The sequence below is a fragment of the Lonchura striata genome, chromosome Z (assembly GCF_050655825.1).
Source record: "Lonchura striata isolate lonStrDom1 chromosome Z, ASM5065582v1, whole genome shotgun sequence".
In the NCBI taxonomy this organism is placed as follows: domain Eukaryota; kingdom Metazoa; phylum Chordata; class Aves; order Passeriformes; family Estrildidae; genus Lonchura; species Lonchura striata.
In genome coordinates this window covers 928,763-943,693 of record NC_140740.1, presented here as the reverse complement: position 1 = coordinate 943,693, position 14,931 = coordinate 928,763, and the positions used below count along the sequence as shown (strand labels likewise).

At 48.6% G+C, this 14,931-nt stretch overlaps 1 protein-coding gene across 3 annotated transcripts; it reads right to left on the bottom strand.

Moving 5' to 3' along the window:
* Positions 1–202: 202 nt before the first annotated feature.
* On the bottom strand, positions 203–7,203 carry ZCCHC9 (zinc finger CCHC-type containing 9). Of its 3 annotated transcripts, none has more exons than XM_085567213.1 (5): positions 5,882–7,199; positions 4,127–4,277; positions 3,809–3,901; positions 2,825–2,893; positions 203–1,145 (listed from the first exon to the last, which is right to left on the bottom strand). In XM_085567213.1, exons 1-5 carry the CDS (start codon positions 6,143–6,145, stop codon positions 682–684), a joined length of 1,041 nt encoding a protein of 346 aa, XP_085423339.1. In that variant the 5' UTR covers positions 6,146–7,199; the 3' UTR covers positions 203–681. The 3 variants fall into 3 exon arrangements, with proteins under 3 accessions (XP_085423339.1, XP_085423341.1, XP_085423340.1); XM_085567215.1 differs by having other exon boundaries at positions 203–1,150; positions 5,882–7,198; XM_085567214.1 differs by lacking the exon at positions 203–1,145 and adding an exon at positions 1,157–2,629 and having other exon boundaries at positions 5,882–7,203.
* Positions 7,204–14,931: the final 7,728 nt, after the last annotated feature.

The following is a 14,931-nucleotide window of genomic DNA, read 5'->3' as shown; positions in this document are numbered from 1 at the left end:
AATGTCCACATGAAACAGATAGCTTTGAGCTGTTATCCAATAGTTAATTAAAACTCCATAATTAATCCTTGGTTTAATTCACATCCACTCCTCTTTCCCATTTAAAAATGTGCTCTGATTAATACTACCTGAACATACACCCCCTATCTCAAGTCTCCACAGCAGCACCAAGACATCTAAAATAGGACGTTTAACCACTGTATTCTTTAGCAACATTTTATTAAAAATAATTGCCTGTACAAATATAAAATATCTCCAGACAATTTAATCCCCCATATTTGTTTTTGGCTGCAAGAAGAGTATGTGAGGGGAGGTCAGGGATGCACTTCTCCAGTAATACTGCCGGATGCAGAAACTCTGTTTGGAGTGGGTTTCTTAATTTTTCTGTTTAATATCCACCAGTTGTTTTGGGTTTTTTTTACAAAGAAAATTTAATTTTTTTTTACAAAGAAGATTTACTCCCAGCTCACCAAGGCACGGAAACACTGCACATTTTTGAGAATTTTCTTTGAAAAAAAAAGTAAATAAACCAAGAGAGCTTCTCACTTGCTCTCCAATTCTTTAGGGGTGTGTTTCACCACAGGTTTCAGAGGAAAGGCTGTATTCTGCAAGTGAACACACTGAAATAACCCAGTGTGTATGCCCAACCAGGTTAATGGCTGACAGTAACAACTACAACCATCAGGAGCTGCACCCCAAGCTCGGCAGCCCACAGGGCTGACCTGTACCTTCACCACAAGACTGCTCAAGCTGGAACACATGGAGGAATAAGTTCATTATTCCTAAAAGAAAAAAGCAAAACCAAACAGGAATCCAACAAGAACCCTTAGAAAACACCCACAATTCCTTTAATAAAACAGCCACTTGCTGTGCTGTTGTTGCCAGTTTTACAGTGAGCCAGGCAGGTTTGGGAGGCAACCTGGGAAAACGAGGGGAGACAGAAAACCAACAGTTCCTCTGCAGCTTGCTCGATTTCTCCATCGCCAGCAGCGCAGTGGGGCAGTGCAGGAGAGGAGTTTGAGAGCCAGGAGCTTTCAGAAGGTGACGACCTTGGGTCGCTTGGGCTGCGCGCTCTGCGGCGCCGGCGCAGCCGCGACATCCTCGTGGTCGGCGCTCAGGCCGGGGGTCCAGCGCCCGACTGTCACCTGCTCTGCGGGGACACAGGCCAGGGAACCACATAGAGATGTATTCTATCCCATTTGCCTTATCTCCTGTTAACGCACCCATCAGTGTCTTCAACTCCCTCCAGGAGCCACTTCTGTTTAATGGGCAGGCAGGGATCCACCCATGACTCAGAATGATAGCAGCCCACTGTGAGATGAGCTAAGCATCCCCACCTGGATATAATCTAGGTTTTGGGACACAGCAGTCAGTTCTTTCCACTGGGTTCCCAGAGGAATGGCCACCCTTACCCACTGGTTTCCAGAGGACAAGAGCTACAAGACTGTTTTGACAGATCACTACTTCAACAAGACCATTTCATCTGGACTGCTACCACCACCCTAACTAGTAGGGTGCCAGGTTGTATTCTGACTCTGTCAGTGGTTTTTCTTTTGTATTATTGCATGTATTTTGGGTTTTTTCCCCCCCTTTTCCTAATAAAGTGTGTTTCTGACTTGGAGTCTCTCACTGGTTTTGCTCTCAAACCAGAACACGAACCCACATCAGCCTCTGGACACCGAGGCTGCCCCGGTCTGCCTGAGGAAACTGGAAGCTGTAGTGCCTGAACTCCTTTGGCAGCTCTCTCACCTGACTTTCTGTACCTGAACATACCCTGCACAATGCTCACTTGATCTCAAACATCACAATTCTTGCCAGTGGTGACACAGTTCCAATTAACTGGAAAGCTTCTAACCAGCGGTGCTAGTTTTGAAAGCAGTCCCTTGGGAAAATAAACAACACTTACAGTCCTCATTATGGATGTTAAACTCGCCAGAAAAAGGTAGAAAAAAATCTACTTACAGGCTTCTAAAACACTAGCCACTCAAGTGGGCACAGCCTTGCTACTTGGGGAAATTTCAGAGTCTTTTGGTGTCATAAACTTCTGTCATACCAATTCAGACTGAATCTGACTCGTTCTAAACTGGCAAAGCAACACACCTAGAATCCAACATATGGTCTCAGACCTAAAAATATCACATCTAGAAAGTGCCACAAATATTTCTTACATAAATTTCAGTAAAGTGGCTTATTATTAAGTGGCACATTAACTAAGTGTTGCAGAAAAAAAGTAGAAAAATGCCAAGTGTGTCACCACTCCAGTAACAGGATCATTCCTCAAACCCTTTTCTGATGCTTTGCCTCCTGTAGCACAGTGGGGGTTTGGGGTATCTAAATTAATTTTTCTACGCACATGGAAAGCTGAGGAACACGCAGGGAAAACAGCTCATGAGCTGTGAATCCAACTGGACACATCTTCCTTTGTCCCTGTCCTGGGTGCCTGACACACCACCACCCTGCACTGGGTTCAGATCCACTACTCCACACTGAAATCTGCAAAAAGCAGCAGCCAGTTCTGCTCTACAGCTGCCAGACTGTGGCAGCAAAATTACTGGCCAGAAAAAAAAAAAAAAAAAAAAACCAACCTGATTATTTGATATGACCCTCAGATAGACACAAGATGAATTTACTTTAAAAAAAAAAAACATTATCTTAGTTTTGCAGTGCAACTCAGTGCCTCCTCCACACCCTCCCTGAGAGTCCCAGCAAAAGGTCAGCTCTGCTGCTTCCAAGCTCTCTCCCACAGCCTTTTCCCTGACACAGCTGTGCAGAGCAGTAGCTGAGCCCTGCTGGACCCACGGCACCCCACACCCCTGCAGCTCACCTGCGTTCTGCTTCTCCGGGCAGTCTTTTTTGAAGTGCTCCACAGAGCCACAGAGTTTGCAGCCCCCACCTGTTAACACACAAAGTTGTTACTCGTCTGAGGAGGGGAAAACACTACAAAAAATGCAAAAAACACCCAAGAAAGCATCCTTCCTGTGTCTGTGAAGGATAGAGGTGTTTGGGATCACACTGTGCTGTACAGCACCACACACCACAAACTCCAGCCACTGCTTAACGAGTATTTCTGATTTGCTGGAAGCTCTTTTTGAGAAACAGGCTGAATTCTGCTGAAATCCATACTGAAAAGAAACTTATAAAATCGACAGGGGCTCCTGAGAGGCAGGTAATCAAACTGCAGGTACCGAGATGTGAAATTCTACACAATACAGACGTCCCCAATACCAACACTTGAAAGCAAGGTGATTTTTGTTCCACTTCAGCTGTGCTGCAAAACCGCCCTGTGGAGTTTGCCAAGACCCCACGTCTGTGCTGGGAAACACCAGGAGACAGCATGCTGGTTGTTGGAGCCAGTGGAGGAGTGAAGCTTTCAAAGTTAGACACCATTTCTCATTGAAGTTACTCAGACTGAAGATGCTCCCCCTTTACTGAGAGCCTGTGTTTTGCCACCTCCCAGAATTTTATTGTACTGTGTGAGAATGCTCCTACCACCTACTTGGGGGCATGTAAATACACACTACCTACATTCACACAGGATTTTTGCTCCTTTGTGCATGTCCTGATGCTGAGGCACAAGCAAATTCCCACACTTTGTACCTCAGGCTGTCATTTAATACTAAACCTGCATTTAAAGCAGAAATCCCCAGGTAATTTATTTGAACAATGAATTCCCCAGAATTACCCTGCTTTTACTGAAAGATACAAAGGAATTCTTTTTAGCCACACTCTCATTCTCTTGCAGTGTTATTTTGTTCTGGAAGTACAGAGAAATTTAATTTTACTAAGTTCAGTGAATCAGGACACTCACCTTCGGCATACAACCCCTTGGGATTATCTGGACACGACCTTGACAGATGCCCCATCTCACCACAGATGAAACACTTTGCATATGGAAAAGGCCCTGCAAAATTCCACAGGGTTTACAGTCCATGTCAAAACCTTTGTGAAGTCACAGACCCAACACAGTGCAATGGCAATATTTTAATCACTTCATGCTATAAATTACTGTCAGGTTCCCTGTGATCATGCTGCAAAAGTTAAATTTCTAACACACAAAGCTTCAGGGTCAGCAGTCAGACAATTCAGACCCAAGCACTTCGGAAGAACACCAATTCCTGACACCCACCAGCAGCTGGGTCCACCTTGGCTCTGCACTTGCTGAGGTCGTGCTCCGTGGATCCGCAGCGGTAGCAAATTCCTGTCCCCATGTCCTGGCTCTCCAGCACTGCAGGACAATCAGCCACGCCGTGGCCAGGTTCTCTGCAGTGGAAACACACCTTGGAAGAGGAAAATCCAGTGATGAATTCTGTGAGTGGCACCCGAAACCTGGAAATCCCAGCCTCACGGGGCCTAAAGAGTAAACACCATTTTGTCCCCAGGAAAAAGCAGCCAGGAAGAGACTTTGTGCTCTGCCACCAAACCACAAAACACGGGCACTTTTCTCCTTTAATCAGCAAAACACAACTTGATGAATCGTGTGATTCATGAAAATTGAAAAATGAATCGCAGAAATCACCGGAATTAGTTCCACCCAGGAACCAAGAGGGGCTGGGGACTCCTCAAAGGGGCAGGGGAAACAGCGCTGAGCCAGGAGAGCCAGGCTAAAGGCTGCTGCTGGAGCTGACAGACACCTTTTGTTCCAGACTTCATGTCTTTCACCTGAAATATGCTGTGCCCGTGGCAGGGGAGGGCTGAGTTCTTGTTGAGCCCCACAATAACACCACCACAGGGAGAGAACTGTGCCTCCCACATGGGGCTCTTTTTGAACAATGTTGTGGGAAAATGACTGAAAGGGGGAAATTTCAGGGGGAAATACAGTGGCTACTCCCTGGATGGGACCGACACACACACCACAATCCAGGCAGCACTAACAGGAGGGTGTAAGAGGAGCAGACCCCACAGCTCTGCCAAAATCCTTGCAGAGGAAGGAATCTGCATTGGTACATTGCAGCTGATCAGGCGTGGGAGATAAAGGAGGATGTTCTGTTGGATCAGCAGCTATGATGGAATCCCTGTCTATGGACTGACCACATCCCACCCCAGGGCGACCTTAGTGCTACCTCATGATAGTAAAAGGGTTTTAAAATCATGGGGATTTAGGGCTAAAAGGAAAATTAAGCTTAGTAGGCGCTGAAAAAAAATAAACACCTTAGGTACATGAAGGCCTTGTACCTTGCTAGAACTGCACCTGTGTAGCTAGTACATGATAAATGATATAATTGTTAGATGTGATGATTGTTTATTAATTAAACATAATTACTGTTTAATTGTAAGAATAATCATGAGAAACTGTGGTCAGGGGCCTAAGAGAGATCACGAGAAACTCATATCAGTGTATACAATAGAACAATATAAGTTTAGTAATGAATATGTAAGTTATATAATGACAGAATATAAAATACGTTCAGCTCGAAAGCCGTGTCGGAGGCAGATTTGGGTCTGTACCCCTGATTCCAGAGCTCTCAACAAAAGCACCTGCATGGAATCAGATTCCATGATTCTGTGTGTTCCTGAACGCTAACATCAGATTCACTCCCAAGGTATGACCACCCCTAAGATGTACGGCTGAAGTCACTGAACCTCCAGCTAAACATAAACAAAACTGTATATAAGCGAGTTAGGAACGGGGAGAAGTTCCATGGTGATCTGTGGGATTAGCTGAACCTCCTGTCTCCTCCCCACACTGCTCTGTGTGAGCTTTGCTCGGAATCAGAGCTTGTCTGAGTACTGCTCTGTTTAGGGCATCCCTCGAAGGGGATTTTATTAGGAAGGGTGTAATTGTGCTCGCTGCTCGTGCCAGCCCTTCAGGGGTGCTGCCACTGTCCAGAGGCAGGACGGGAGGGAATTTCGCCTTCCTGCGCGGCAGCAGGGCAGGACTCACCATGGCGTTCTTCCTCCGCTCCTGCCTCCTCATCCTCCGGCCCTCCCGCCGCCGGTCCTTCCTCCGCGCCTCCTCCTCCTCCTCCTGCCGGCCGCGCTGTGCCGTGAGCCCGTTCACGTCCTGGTTCTCGCACTCCTTCCCCCTGCTCCTGCTGCTGCTGCTGCTGCTGCTGCTGCCCCCGGCCCGCGGCTCGGCCGGCGCCAGCCGCTCCCAGGGGGTGCCGGGCAGAGCCCGGGCGGCACCGCGCCGGGCCCAGCGGGTCATGGTCCCCACCGAGCGGGAACGGGACCGGGAATGGAACGGGACAGGGGAGGGATGGGGATGGGGATGGGACAGGGGAGGGATGGGGATGGGGATGGGACAGGGGACGGGAACGGGACAGGGGAGGGTGGGGATGGGGATGGGAACGGGAATGGGACAGGGGAGGGATGGGGATGGGACAGGGGAGGGATGGGGATGGGGATGGGAACGGGAATGGGACAGGGGAGGGATGGGGATGGGAACGGGAATGGGACCGGATGGGGAGGGATGGGGATGGGACAGGGGACGGGAATGGGAACGGGAACGGGACAGGGGAGGGATGGGGATGGGGATGGGACAGGGGAGGGATGGGGATGGGAACGGGAATGGGACAGGGGAGGGATGGGGATGGGGATGAGGATGGGAATGGGGAGAGGGAACGGGACAGGGGAGGGATAGGGATGGGGATGGGAATGGGAACGGGACCGGGAACAAGACAGGGGAGGGATGGGGATGGGAACGGGAATGGGACAGGGGAGGGTGGGGATGGGGATGGGAATGGGAACGGGAATGGGAACGGGACAGGGGAGGGATGGGGATGGGAACGGGAACGGGACAGGGGAGGGATGGGGATGGGGATGGGGATGGGAATGGGAACGGGACAGGGGAGGGATGGGGATGGGGATGGGAATGGGAACGGGGAGAGGGAATGGGAACGGGGAGAGGGAATGGGGATGGGGAGAGGGACAGGGAACGGGACGGGACAGGGGAGAGAGAATGGGGATGGGAATGGGAACGGGAATGGGAACGGGGAGAGGGAACGGGGATGGGAATGGGAACAGGAACGGGAATGGGACAGGGACCGGGACGGGACAGGGAAGAGGGAATGGGGATGGGACAGGGACCGGGACGGGACAGGGACCGGGAATGGGAACGGGAACGGGACAGGGAAAGGCTCCGGGAGCTGGAACGGCTCCGGGCCGGGAAACGCCGCCGGTACACGGAGAGCTGCGGCCCAGCACCGCGCACGGTGATGACGGACGGGAAGAGGAGGAGGGACGGGAGGAGGAGGAGGAGGAGGAAGAGGAGGGGCGGGACCCCGGTGCGTGAGGGGCTGCCAGGGCACGGGCAGCCTCAGCGCCCCGGGGCAGCCCGGCTGCTCTGGGAATCCCATCCCAGCCCTGCCCGCCCTGCCAGGGAACAATTCCTCATTCCCAGTGTCCCACCCAGCCCTGCCCTGTCTCCTGTCCCTCCATCCCTTGTCCATTGTCTCTCTCCATCTTCCCTGGAGCCGCCCTGAGCTCAGCCCAAAGCTTCTCCTGGCCGGGTGAGCGATGCCAGCTGTGCCAGCCTTTGCTGCCAGCAGAGCTGCTGCATCCCCTGCTCACCCTGGAGCCTCCTCTGGGCCGGCTCCAGCAGCTCCAGCTCCTCCCGGGCTGGCCCAGGGCTGGGGCAGCTCTGCAGGGCTCCGAGCTGAGGGGCAGAGGGGCAGAATGGCCCAGGGCTGGTGTCCACGCTGGGCTGGGCCACGGGCTCTGGGCTGGCCCAGATCAGGGATTGGGATTGGGGTCAGCCCAGACCAGGGATTGGGGTCAGCCCAGATCAGGGATTGGGATTGGGGTCAGCCCAGCTCAGGGATTGGGATTTGGGTCAGCCCAGATCAGGGATTGGGGTTGGGGTCAGACCAGATCAGGGATTGGGGTCAGCCCAGATCAGGGATTGGGGTTGGGCTCAGCCCAGATCAGGGATTGGGATTTGGGTCAGCCCAGATCAGGGATTGGGGTTGGGCTCAGCCCAGATCAGGGATTGGGGTCAGCCCAGATCAGGGATTGGGATTGGGGTCAGCCCAGATCAGGGATTGGGATTGGGGTCAGCCCAGATCAGGGATTGGGGTTGGGGTCAGCCCAGACCAGGGATTGGGGTCAGCCCAGATCAGGGACTGGGATTGGGGTCAGCCCAGATCAGGGATTGGGATTGGGGTCAGCCCAGATCAGGGATTGGGATTGGGGACAGCCCAGATCAGGGATTGGGATTGGGGTCAGCCCAGATCAGGGATTGGGGTCAGCCCAGATCAGGGACTGGGATTGGGGTCAGCCCAGATCAGGGATTGGGGTTGGGGTCAGCCCAGATCAGGGATTGGGATTGGGGTCAGCCCAGATCAGGGATTGGGATTGGGCTCAGCCCAGATCAGGGATTGGGATTGGGGTCAGCCCAGATCAGGGATTGGGGTCAGCCCAGATCAGGGATTGGGGTCAGCCCAGATCAGGGACTGGGATTGGGGTCAGCCCAGATCAGGGATTGGGGTTGGGGTCAGCCCAGATCAGGGATTGGGATTGGGGTCAGCCCAGATCAGGGATTGGGATTGGGCTCAGCCCAGATCAGGGATTGGGATTGGGGTCAGCCCAGATCAGGGATTGGGATTGGGCTCAGCCCAGATCAGGGATTGGGGTCAGCCCAGATCAGGGATTGGGATTGGGCTCAGCCCAGATCAGGGATTGGGATTGGGGTCAGCCCAGATCAGGGATTGGGGTCAGCCCAGATCAAGGATTGGGATTGGGATCAGTCCAGCTCAGGGTTTGGGATTTGGGCTCCCTGCCCCAGGTCAGGCTGCTGTATCTTGTGTTTTAGCATTTCACTCGATCCACATGACGCTTCCTGGTTCCTGTTACAAAGGTATGTGCATTATACATGCGCTATATAAAACATAAAAAGAATATTACACTTTCCCTAGCAGTTATCCCGAACATTTGCGTCTCCCCAGAGGAATCCGCGGATTTTGCCGATTTTCCGGGGGTTTGAGCCCACTAGAGCGGGGTGTGCCCAGTGCGTGTTCTGCACTGCACCGCTGCCAGCGGGACTAGCACACCTTCAAGAGCAATTAGTGCTGACTGCAGATAAAAAAAATAACTGACTCTGAAAAACGCCAATCACTTGTATAAAAGTTTTCAAGTTTCGGCTATAGCAATAAAATAGTTATAATAAAACACTAATAAAAATTAGAGCAATAAGAATTGGGACAATCAGAGTTAGGACAATAAAGGACAATAAAAAGTAAGGAATTACAGATGCTTGGATGATTTCCTCAAGAAAGCACACCTTGCTAACAAAGGATTAACTCTTAAAAGCAACAGCCTTTTGCATATTCATATATCTCATACATGATGCAAATATTCCTTTCAAACTAGGAATTTTCTGTCAACTCTTCCCCTCATCCTGTAAATGGATCTTTTCGGCTGTGGCGTGTCTGGAAGAAGTCTGTATGGTCCAATAAAGAGGAAATAAATCTTGTTTTGAGGGTTTTTTGGGTGTCTTGTTGCTGTTACGTCTGTGTGAAGAATTTCTTGGTTATCTTATTCATTCCTTGTGTTGGTCACAAAAAGGTATCTTACATCACATAGCTTCTATTTTAATATTATGCTACAGCCTAAAACTATATTTAACACACTATTTAAAAAGGATTAATACAGTACTACAAAACAACTTTCCAGCATAGCACATACAGTATTCAATTTAATATTTGCAAACAGCAAACCGTTTAATATGCATTTTTCACACTGATGAACACCGTTTTAAAGCCAGGAAATAAAACCAAAAGGGACCAGTATGTAGTTTTAAAATTAAGATCACCTTCGTTGCTGGTGTAGTTAATTACAGCCCAGCCACAGCATGAGGTCCTCATTGCTCCTGCAACTTGCTTTCTTTCTGCTTTGATGAAAGTGTGCTGCCCTGTCTTTCCCAGCCTGGAATTTTGTGTGTGTGTGTGTCCAGGCAGGATCAGCCACCCTTAAGATCCAGCTGTGCAGGCAGTGGAAAAGTGTGTTTAACACCTTCCTGCTCAATCAGTCAGGCAGCATTTACCTCAAGTATTGTTTATTTGGCAGAGGCCACACCTGTTTAAATGTGCACTTGGGATTTGTTCCAGGTTGACATTACTGGGCTGGGAGCTCCCCTGTACCTGGGCACCAGGTGAGTTATGGGCAAGACAGCAGCAGTGCAAATAACTGTAACTTTTAATAAAATACTTTTCCAAGAAACAGCAAATTGTCTGCATGCAGCACAGTGTTCATCTGCTCATACTCATACCCCAGGAAGGAGGTTTTTCTGTGATTGTACACACACAGTTGATGCTATCTTTGTTCACTCTTTCTTGCCTGTATGGTTTGGGTAGTTAATACTACTTGGCAGAATGTCAGGGTGACATTTCCCTGGTTGTTTTAATTTGAATGTAAACCTGGGGAGAGAAAGGAAAATTAAGCCCTGTTCACTCTTAAATTCTGTTACATCTGCAATATTCTGAGTGCAGGTGGTTCAGTTTGATTTGTTCTCCATAAGATGAACAGATTGCTTAGCATTTACCGCTCTGCTTTCTTGTCAGTGTTAAATGATTACCTATGCGATATTTAATGTTAAATATTTATGTATTTTGATGGCTACAAGCAGGGCAGCATCCCCTTCAGTGAGCCTGCTCAGCTGACCAGCACTGGATGTCATTTCCACCAGGCTGTGTTGCTCACAGCTGTGACTCTTACAGGATATTTAACACCTGAATAAGTGGCTCCATCAACTTCTGTTGCTGGATTAACTCAAATACTTATTGGTTTACGTTCAGGGAAATGTTTAAATGCCTGGATGAACTGAAGCCTTTGAAGGTTAAGGTTTGTGGTCAGTTATTTTATTTGGCTGCAAATTTTATTCCCTGTTATTTCCACTGCAAAGCTTCCAATTGTTATTCTTGAATCAAAATGACAATCTGAGAAACTGGCTCAAGTGGGAATGTTAGACATGCACTGTCAGGATAGCATAAGAATTTTCCCTGGTTTTAGCTTTGGTGGCTGCTGTTAAGCAGAAAACACTGTTTTCTCACAAGACATCCCCCAGAAACTCACAGGTGATGAATGAATTTAAACTTGATTTGCACAGCACTTCACTTAAGCTTATGTCTTCAGGTCACAGAATTGTAATTTCTAGGGTTGAAGGTATGAATGAACTAAAGAGGAATGGGTTATCCTCCTGTGTTTGGATACAATGGCCTTTTCTGCAGGATTGGCTGTACTTCGAAAAACTGCTGCATTACACAGAGAAAATGAGAAAGAACAGGCTGAAACTGCAGGCAGTAGCAGAGTACAGATTCCCTTGGCAGAGGGACCAGCTCCAGTCTTTTCAATCTCACTGATTTCTACTATTCCTCTTGGTCAAGAAAAAGGATAAATCCCTCATTTCTACAGAAAAATAAAAGAAAATAAATTTAAAAGTTTAAAATAAAAGGTGCCAGTAGTTCATGCAGGTATGGCCAAGTACCAGGCAGATTAGTAATTTCAAAGCCCAAATGCTGGTTCAGAAAGCAGAGCATAAAACTGGAATGAGAGCTGAGGCAGATTCTTCTTAAAGGTGTACGCTGAAAACTTACAGCATTTTCAAAACAGAATAGGCATGAAATTAGCTAAAAATTACCTGTCATAATTTATCAACTCTTTTTTCCTCTCTGTTGGGCCCAAGTTCCCTGAACAGTGGGTACATTTAAAACAATACTTTCATTACCCTTGTTTACTGACAGACTTATTGCTGTAATATAACTGGTATTTTCTCATTAGGAGCCCAGTGTTTTTCTATAATAATTTAGAGTGACTTAAAAATGTGATATCAATCATCAGCACTAGGCTGGGCAGTAGGTGACTGTGTGCTCTCTTTGAAGATTTGGCTTGGTAGGAATTCTGTGCCATATGCAGTGCATTTTGGTGCTTCCCTCAGGCATTTCCGCAGGCAAAATAAGTGACTGTTTAAGTCTTTAATCTTTTAATTAAACCTTAGGCTGAAGGCAGACTGTAAGAGGCATTGCAGGAGAAAGATGAGCTCTTAAATTGCATTCCAGTGAATCTCATTAGTAAAGTAATTCTGCCTCTAAATATTAGCTGTAACTCATTCCTCATGTTATCTGCTCCCTTTTGGTTTTGATGCTGCCAGAGAAAACTTTTATCAGGTGTGCTCAGGTGTGCATTGATCCTGTAGGAGTGACAGAGCCATGAACCTGCAGAGCCTATTGTCAATTTTTGGGGCAGGCAAGGATTTCAGGTGTGACGTGTCAATATAGTCTTAGGCTATAGCATAATATTCAGATAGAGCCTATGTGATGTAAGATGTCTGTGGTAGCTACAGACTTCACAGACTGGGTTGGGAGGGATCCCAAATCCCACCCAGGCTGCTCCAGCCCCAGTGTCCAGCCTGGCCTTGGGCACTGCCAGGGATCCAGGGCAGCCCCAGCTGCTCTGGGAATTCCATCCCAGCCCAGCCCACCCTGCCAGGGAACAATTCCTTCACAATATCTCATCTAAATGCCTGTTTTCTCTTGTAATGGGAAATTCCTGCCTCTTTCTCACCCTTCGTGAACTGCCCGATGGAGCACAGGTGGGCTTTGATGGAGCTTGACCTGAGAGATTATTTCTGATAATCTCTAGTTGCTTTGCCAAGAGCATTAAAGAAGTGCTTGAGGCATGGTGCATAGCTCCTGGAGCACTTAATCAAATAAATTTCAAAGATTTATAGAGAATCAGTGTCTATCGGGAAGGAGCTTTATTGGCAGAAAAGGGTCTCAGCATTGCAGTACTTGTGGCATGGGGAAAATAAATATGAGGAACAAGAAGTAGCATTTTATCTCAAGAGTTAGCGCACTAACTCAGCTTTTGAACCTTTAATATTTTCCAGTTGAGTCATTATTTGTATGCTTTTCTTTCCTTGTGCAGGCACGCAGCCTTTCAGGTTGTTTCCTGCTGCAGAATCCAAGGTGTAGCAGGATACAAACTCTGCATGGTGCATGTTGCTCTGCCCCACAAGGACATCTTCATTCTCCTGAACACGTCCCTGTGGAGCAGAGCAGCCACCTTCCAGCTGGCCCTGAGGGACACAGACCCTGCTCCCCACCCCTCATCCCCAGGAGAATGGGCTTCAAGCAAACAGAAATCTGCCCTGAGCATTGTCATGGGGGAGTAGGACTGAGCAAAGACATCCTGCAGTGACTTCATTGTCCCTATCGAAGTTTAATTTAAAATATTAATTAGTGATGTGGCATGAACAATGAAGATACACCATTCACTGAGTTGCTCTTGCTGGCTGTATAGAGGTCATGGAGACAGAAAAAGGTGGAAAAAGTGGAAAATGTGGGTGAGAACAAGCCTTTGCAAAATAATCCATGGGGGAAGAGTATTTTTGTTGTTGGGGACGTGCTTGGAATGCCACAGTTGGAACAGAGCAGGCAGTAAGCCATACCTGGGTGTCCCTACTTCATGCAGGCTCACAATTCCCTGTCTGGTCAGAGCACAGGGTGTCCAGGGCATTGCTCTGGGTTATTTGCTCATCTCAGGCATTTTGCAGTGATTGTTTCAGCCAGGGATCACACCTTTGTGTAGGCTGGGGTCCAGAGTTCTGTCCCAAAATACCCAGCAATCCCAGCCCAGCCCCAGTGTGGATCAGAACCTTGCTCCCTGAGTTTTGGGTATCCCTGGGTCCTTCCAACATTTGACCACCCTCGCAGGGCAGAAGGCCTCTCTGATAAGAAACAGGAATTCCCAATGTCCCATCCTGGGCCCATTGCTGTGGATATTCTCAGTTCAGTCAGAGAGGAAAAAGAGAAAGATTTCTTCCAGGTTAAGCCTGGGGAAAAGTCCCAGAAGAATGTAAACAGTCGGTTATCTTGCTTTCCATTAACATTGTTTATAGATATGTTCTACCACACTGACCCAAGTCCAGTGTACCAATCAGGTGAAATATTTTTGCTTTAAGACCAATGGAATTAATGCTCACAATGTTCTCTGTGTGAGAGAGAGTCACTTTTAAATAAACATTCATTTGCCCTCTGAAATCATGGGAGTCATTTTGCCCATCCCTGGCTCAACAGCATCATGTTGCCTCCTGTCCTGTCACTCTGCACCCCCAAGGAGAGCCTTGAGCCTGGTTTCCCGTGGTGCAGACAGTGGTGGACATCACTGAGCTGCCCCTGAGCCTTCTCCTGCCAGGCTGTGCCTCTGCTGGACCCCACGAGGTTTCCAGCAGCCCATTTCCACTGTGAAATGCTCTCCGAGGAGCAGCCCAGCTCTCAAGAGCAGTACCATCAGTGGACTGGCTGGCTGAGTGATGCACCTCATCCTCCAGGCTGTTAAGGAGCCATCAGCCCATCCCACCCCTCAGGAATGCTGTGAGCAAGGGGCAGCCCGCTGGACATTGTGCTGCTGCCCATCAGCAGCTGGAAAGTCAGCAGGGCAAAAGCAAAATACAGGCTAAATCTGAGGACACTTGGCCCACAGTTGGGTTTTGTGTTGAGCTGAGAGTTTTGGAGAGCTAACAGTGAAGCCTTTCCAGTTTTGCTTATTTGCCTTCTATGTAAAATCCTGAATAGTCTGTTCCCTCCCCCAGAATTACTATTATTAACCACTGTTTGGAAAGCCAGCAGCAAAATGCTGGGGAGTGTGCCCAGCATAGATGAGGAAGTAACAATAATCACATAAAACTGCAGCCTGCTCTACACTCAGCAGCTCTCCTTCCGAGCCAGCACACCATGCTGCTGATTTTCAAGGGCAGCTAATTCACCATCTAGCTCTCAGTCAGCTTCCAGTTGTGACTTTTAAAGCCTGTAGCCAGTTATGGACCATCTATCCAGCCACAGCTCTGCAGAGATGACTCACCCAGGGACCTGCTGGCTGTGAAACACTGAGTTTCCATATGCAAAAAAGAAACAATCAGTGGGATTGTCAGCACTTGCTGTTTCTTTCCTCTGTGCTGCTGAGCACATGGGTCATGGTGAGCATGGAGATGTTCCTCGG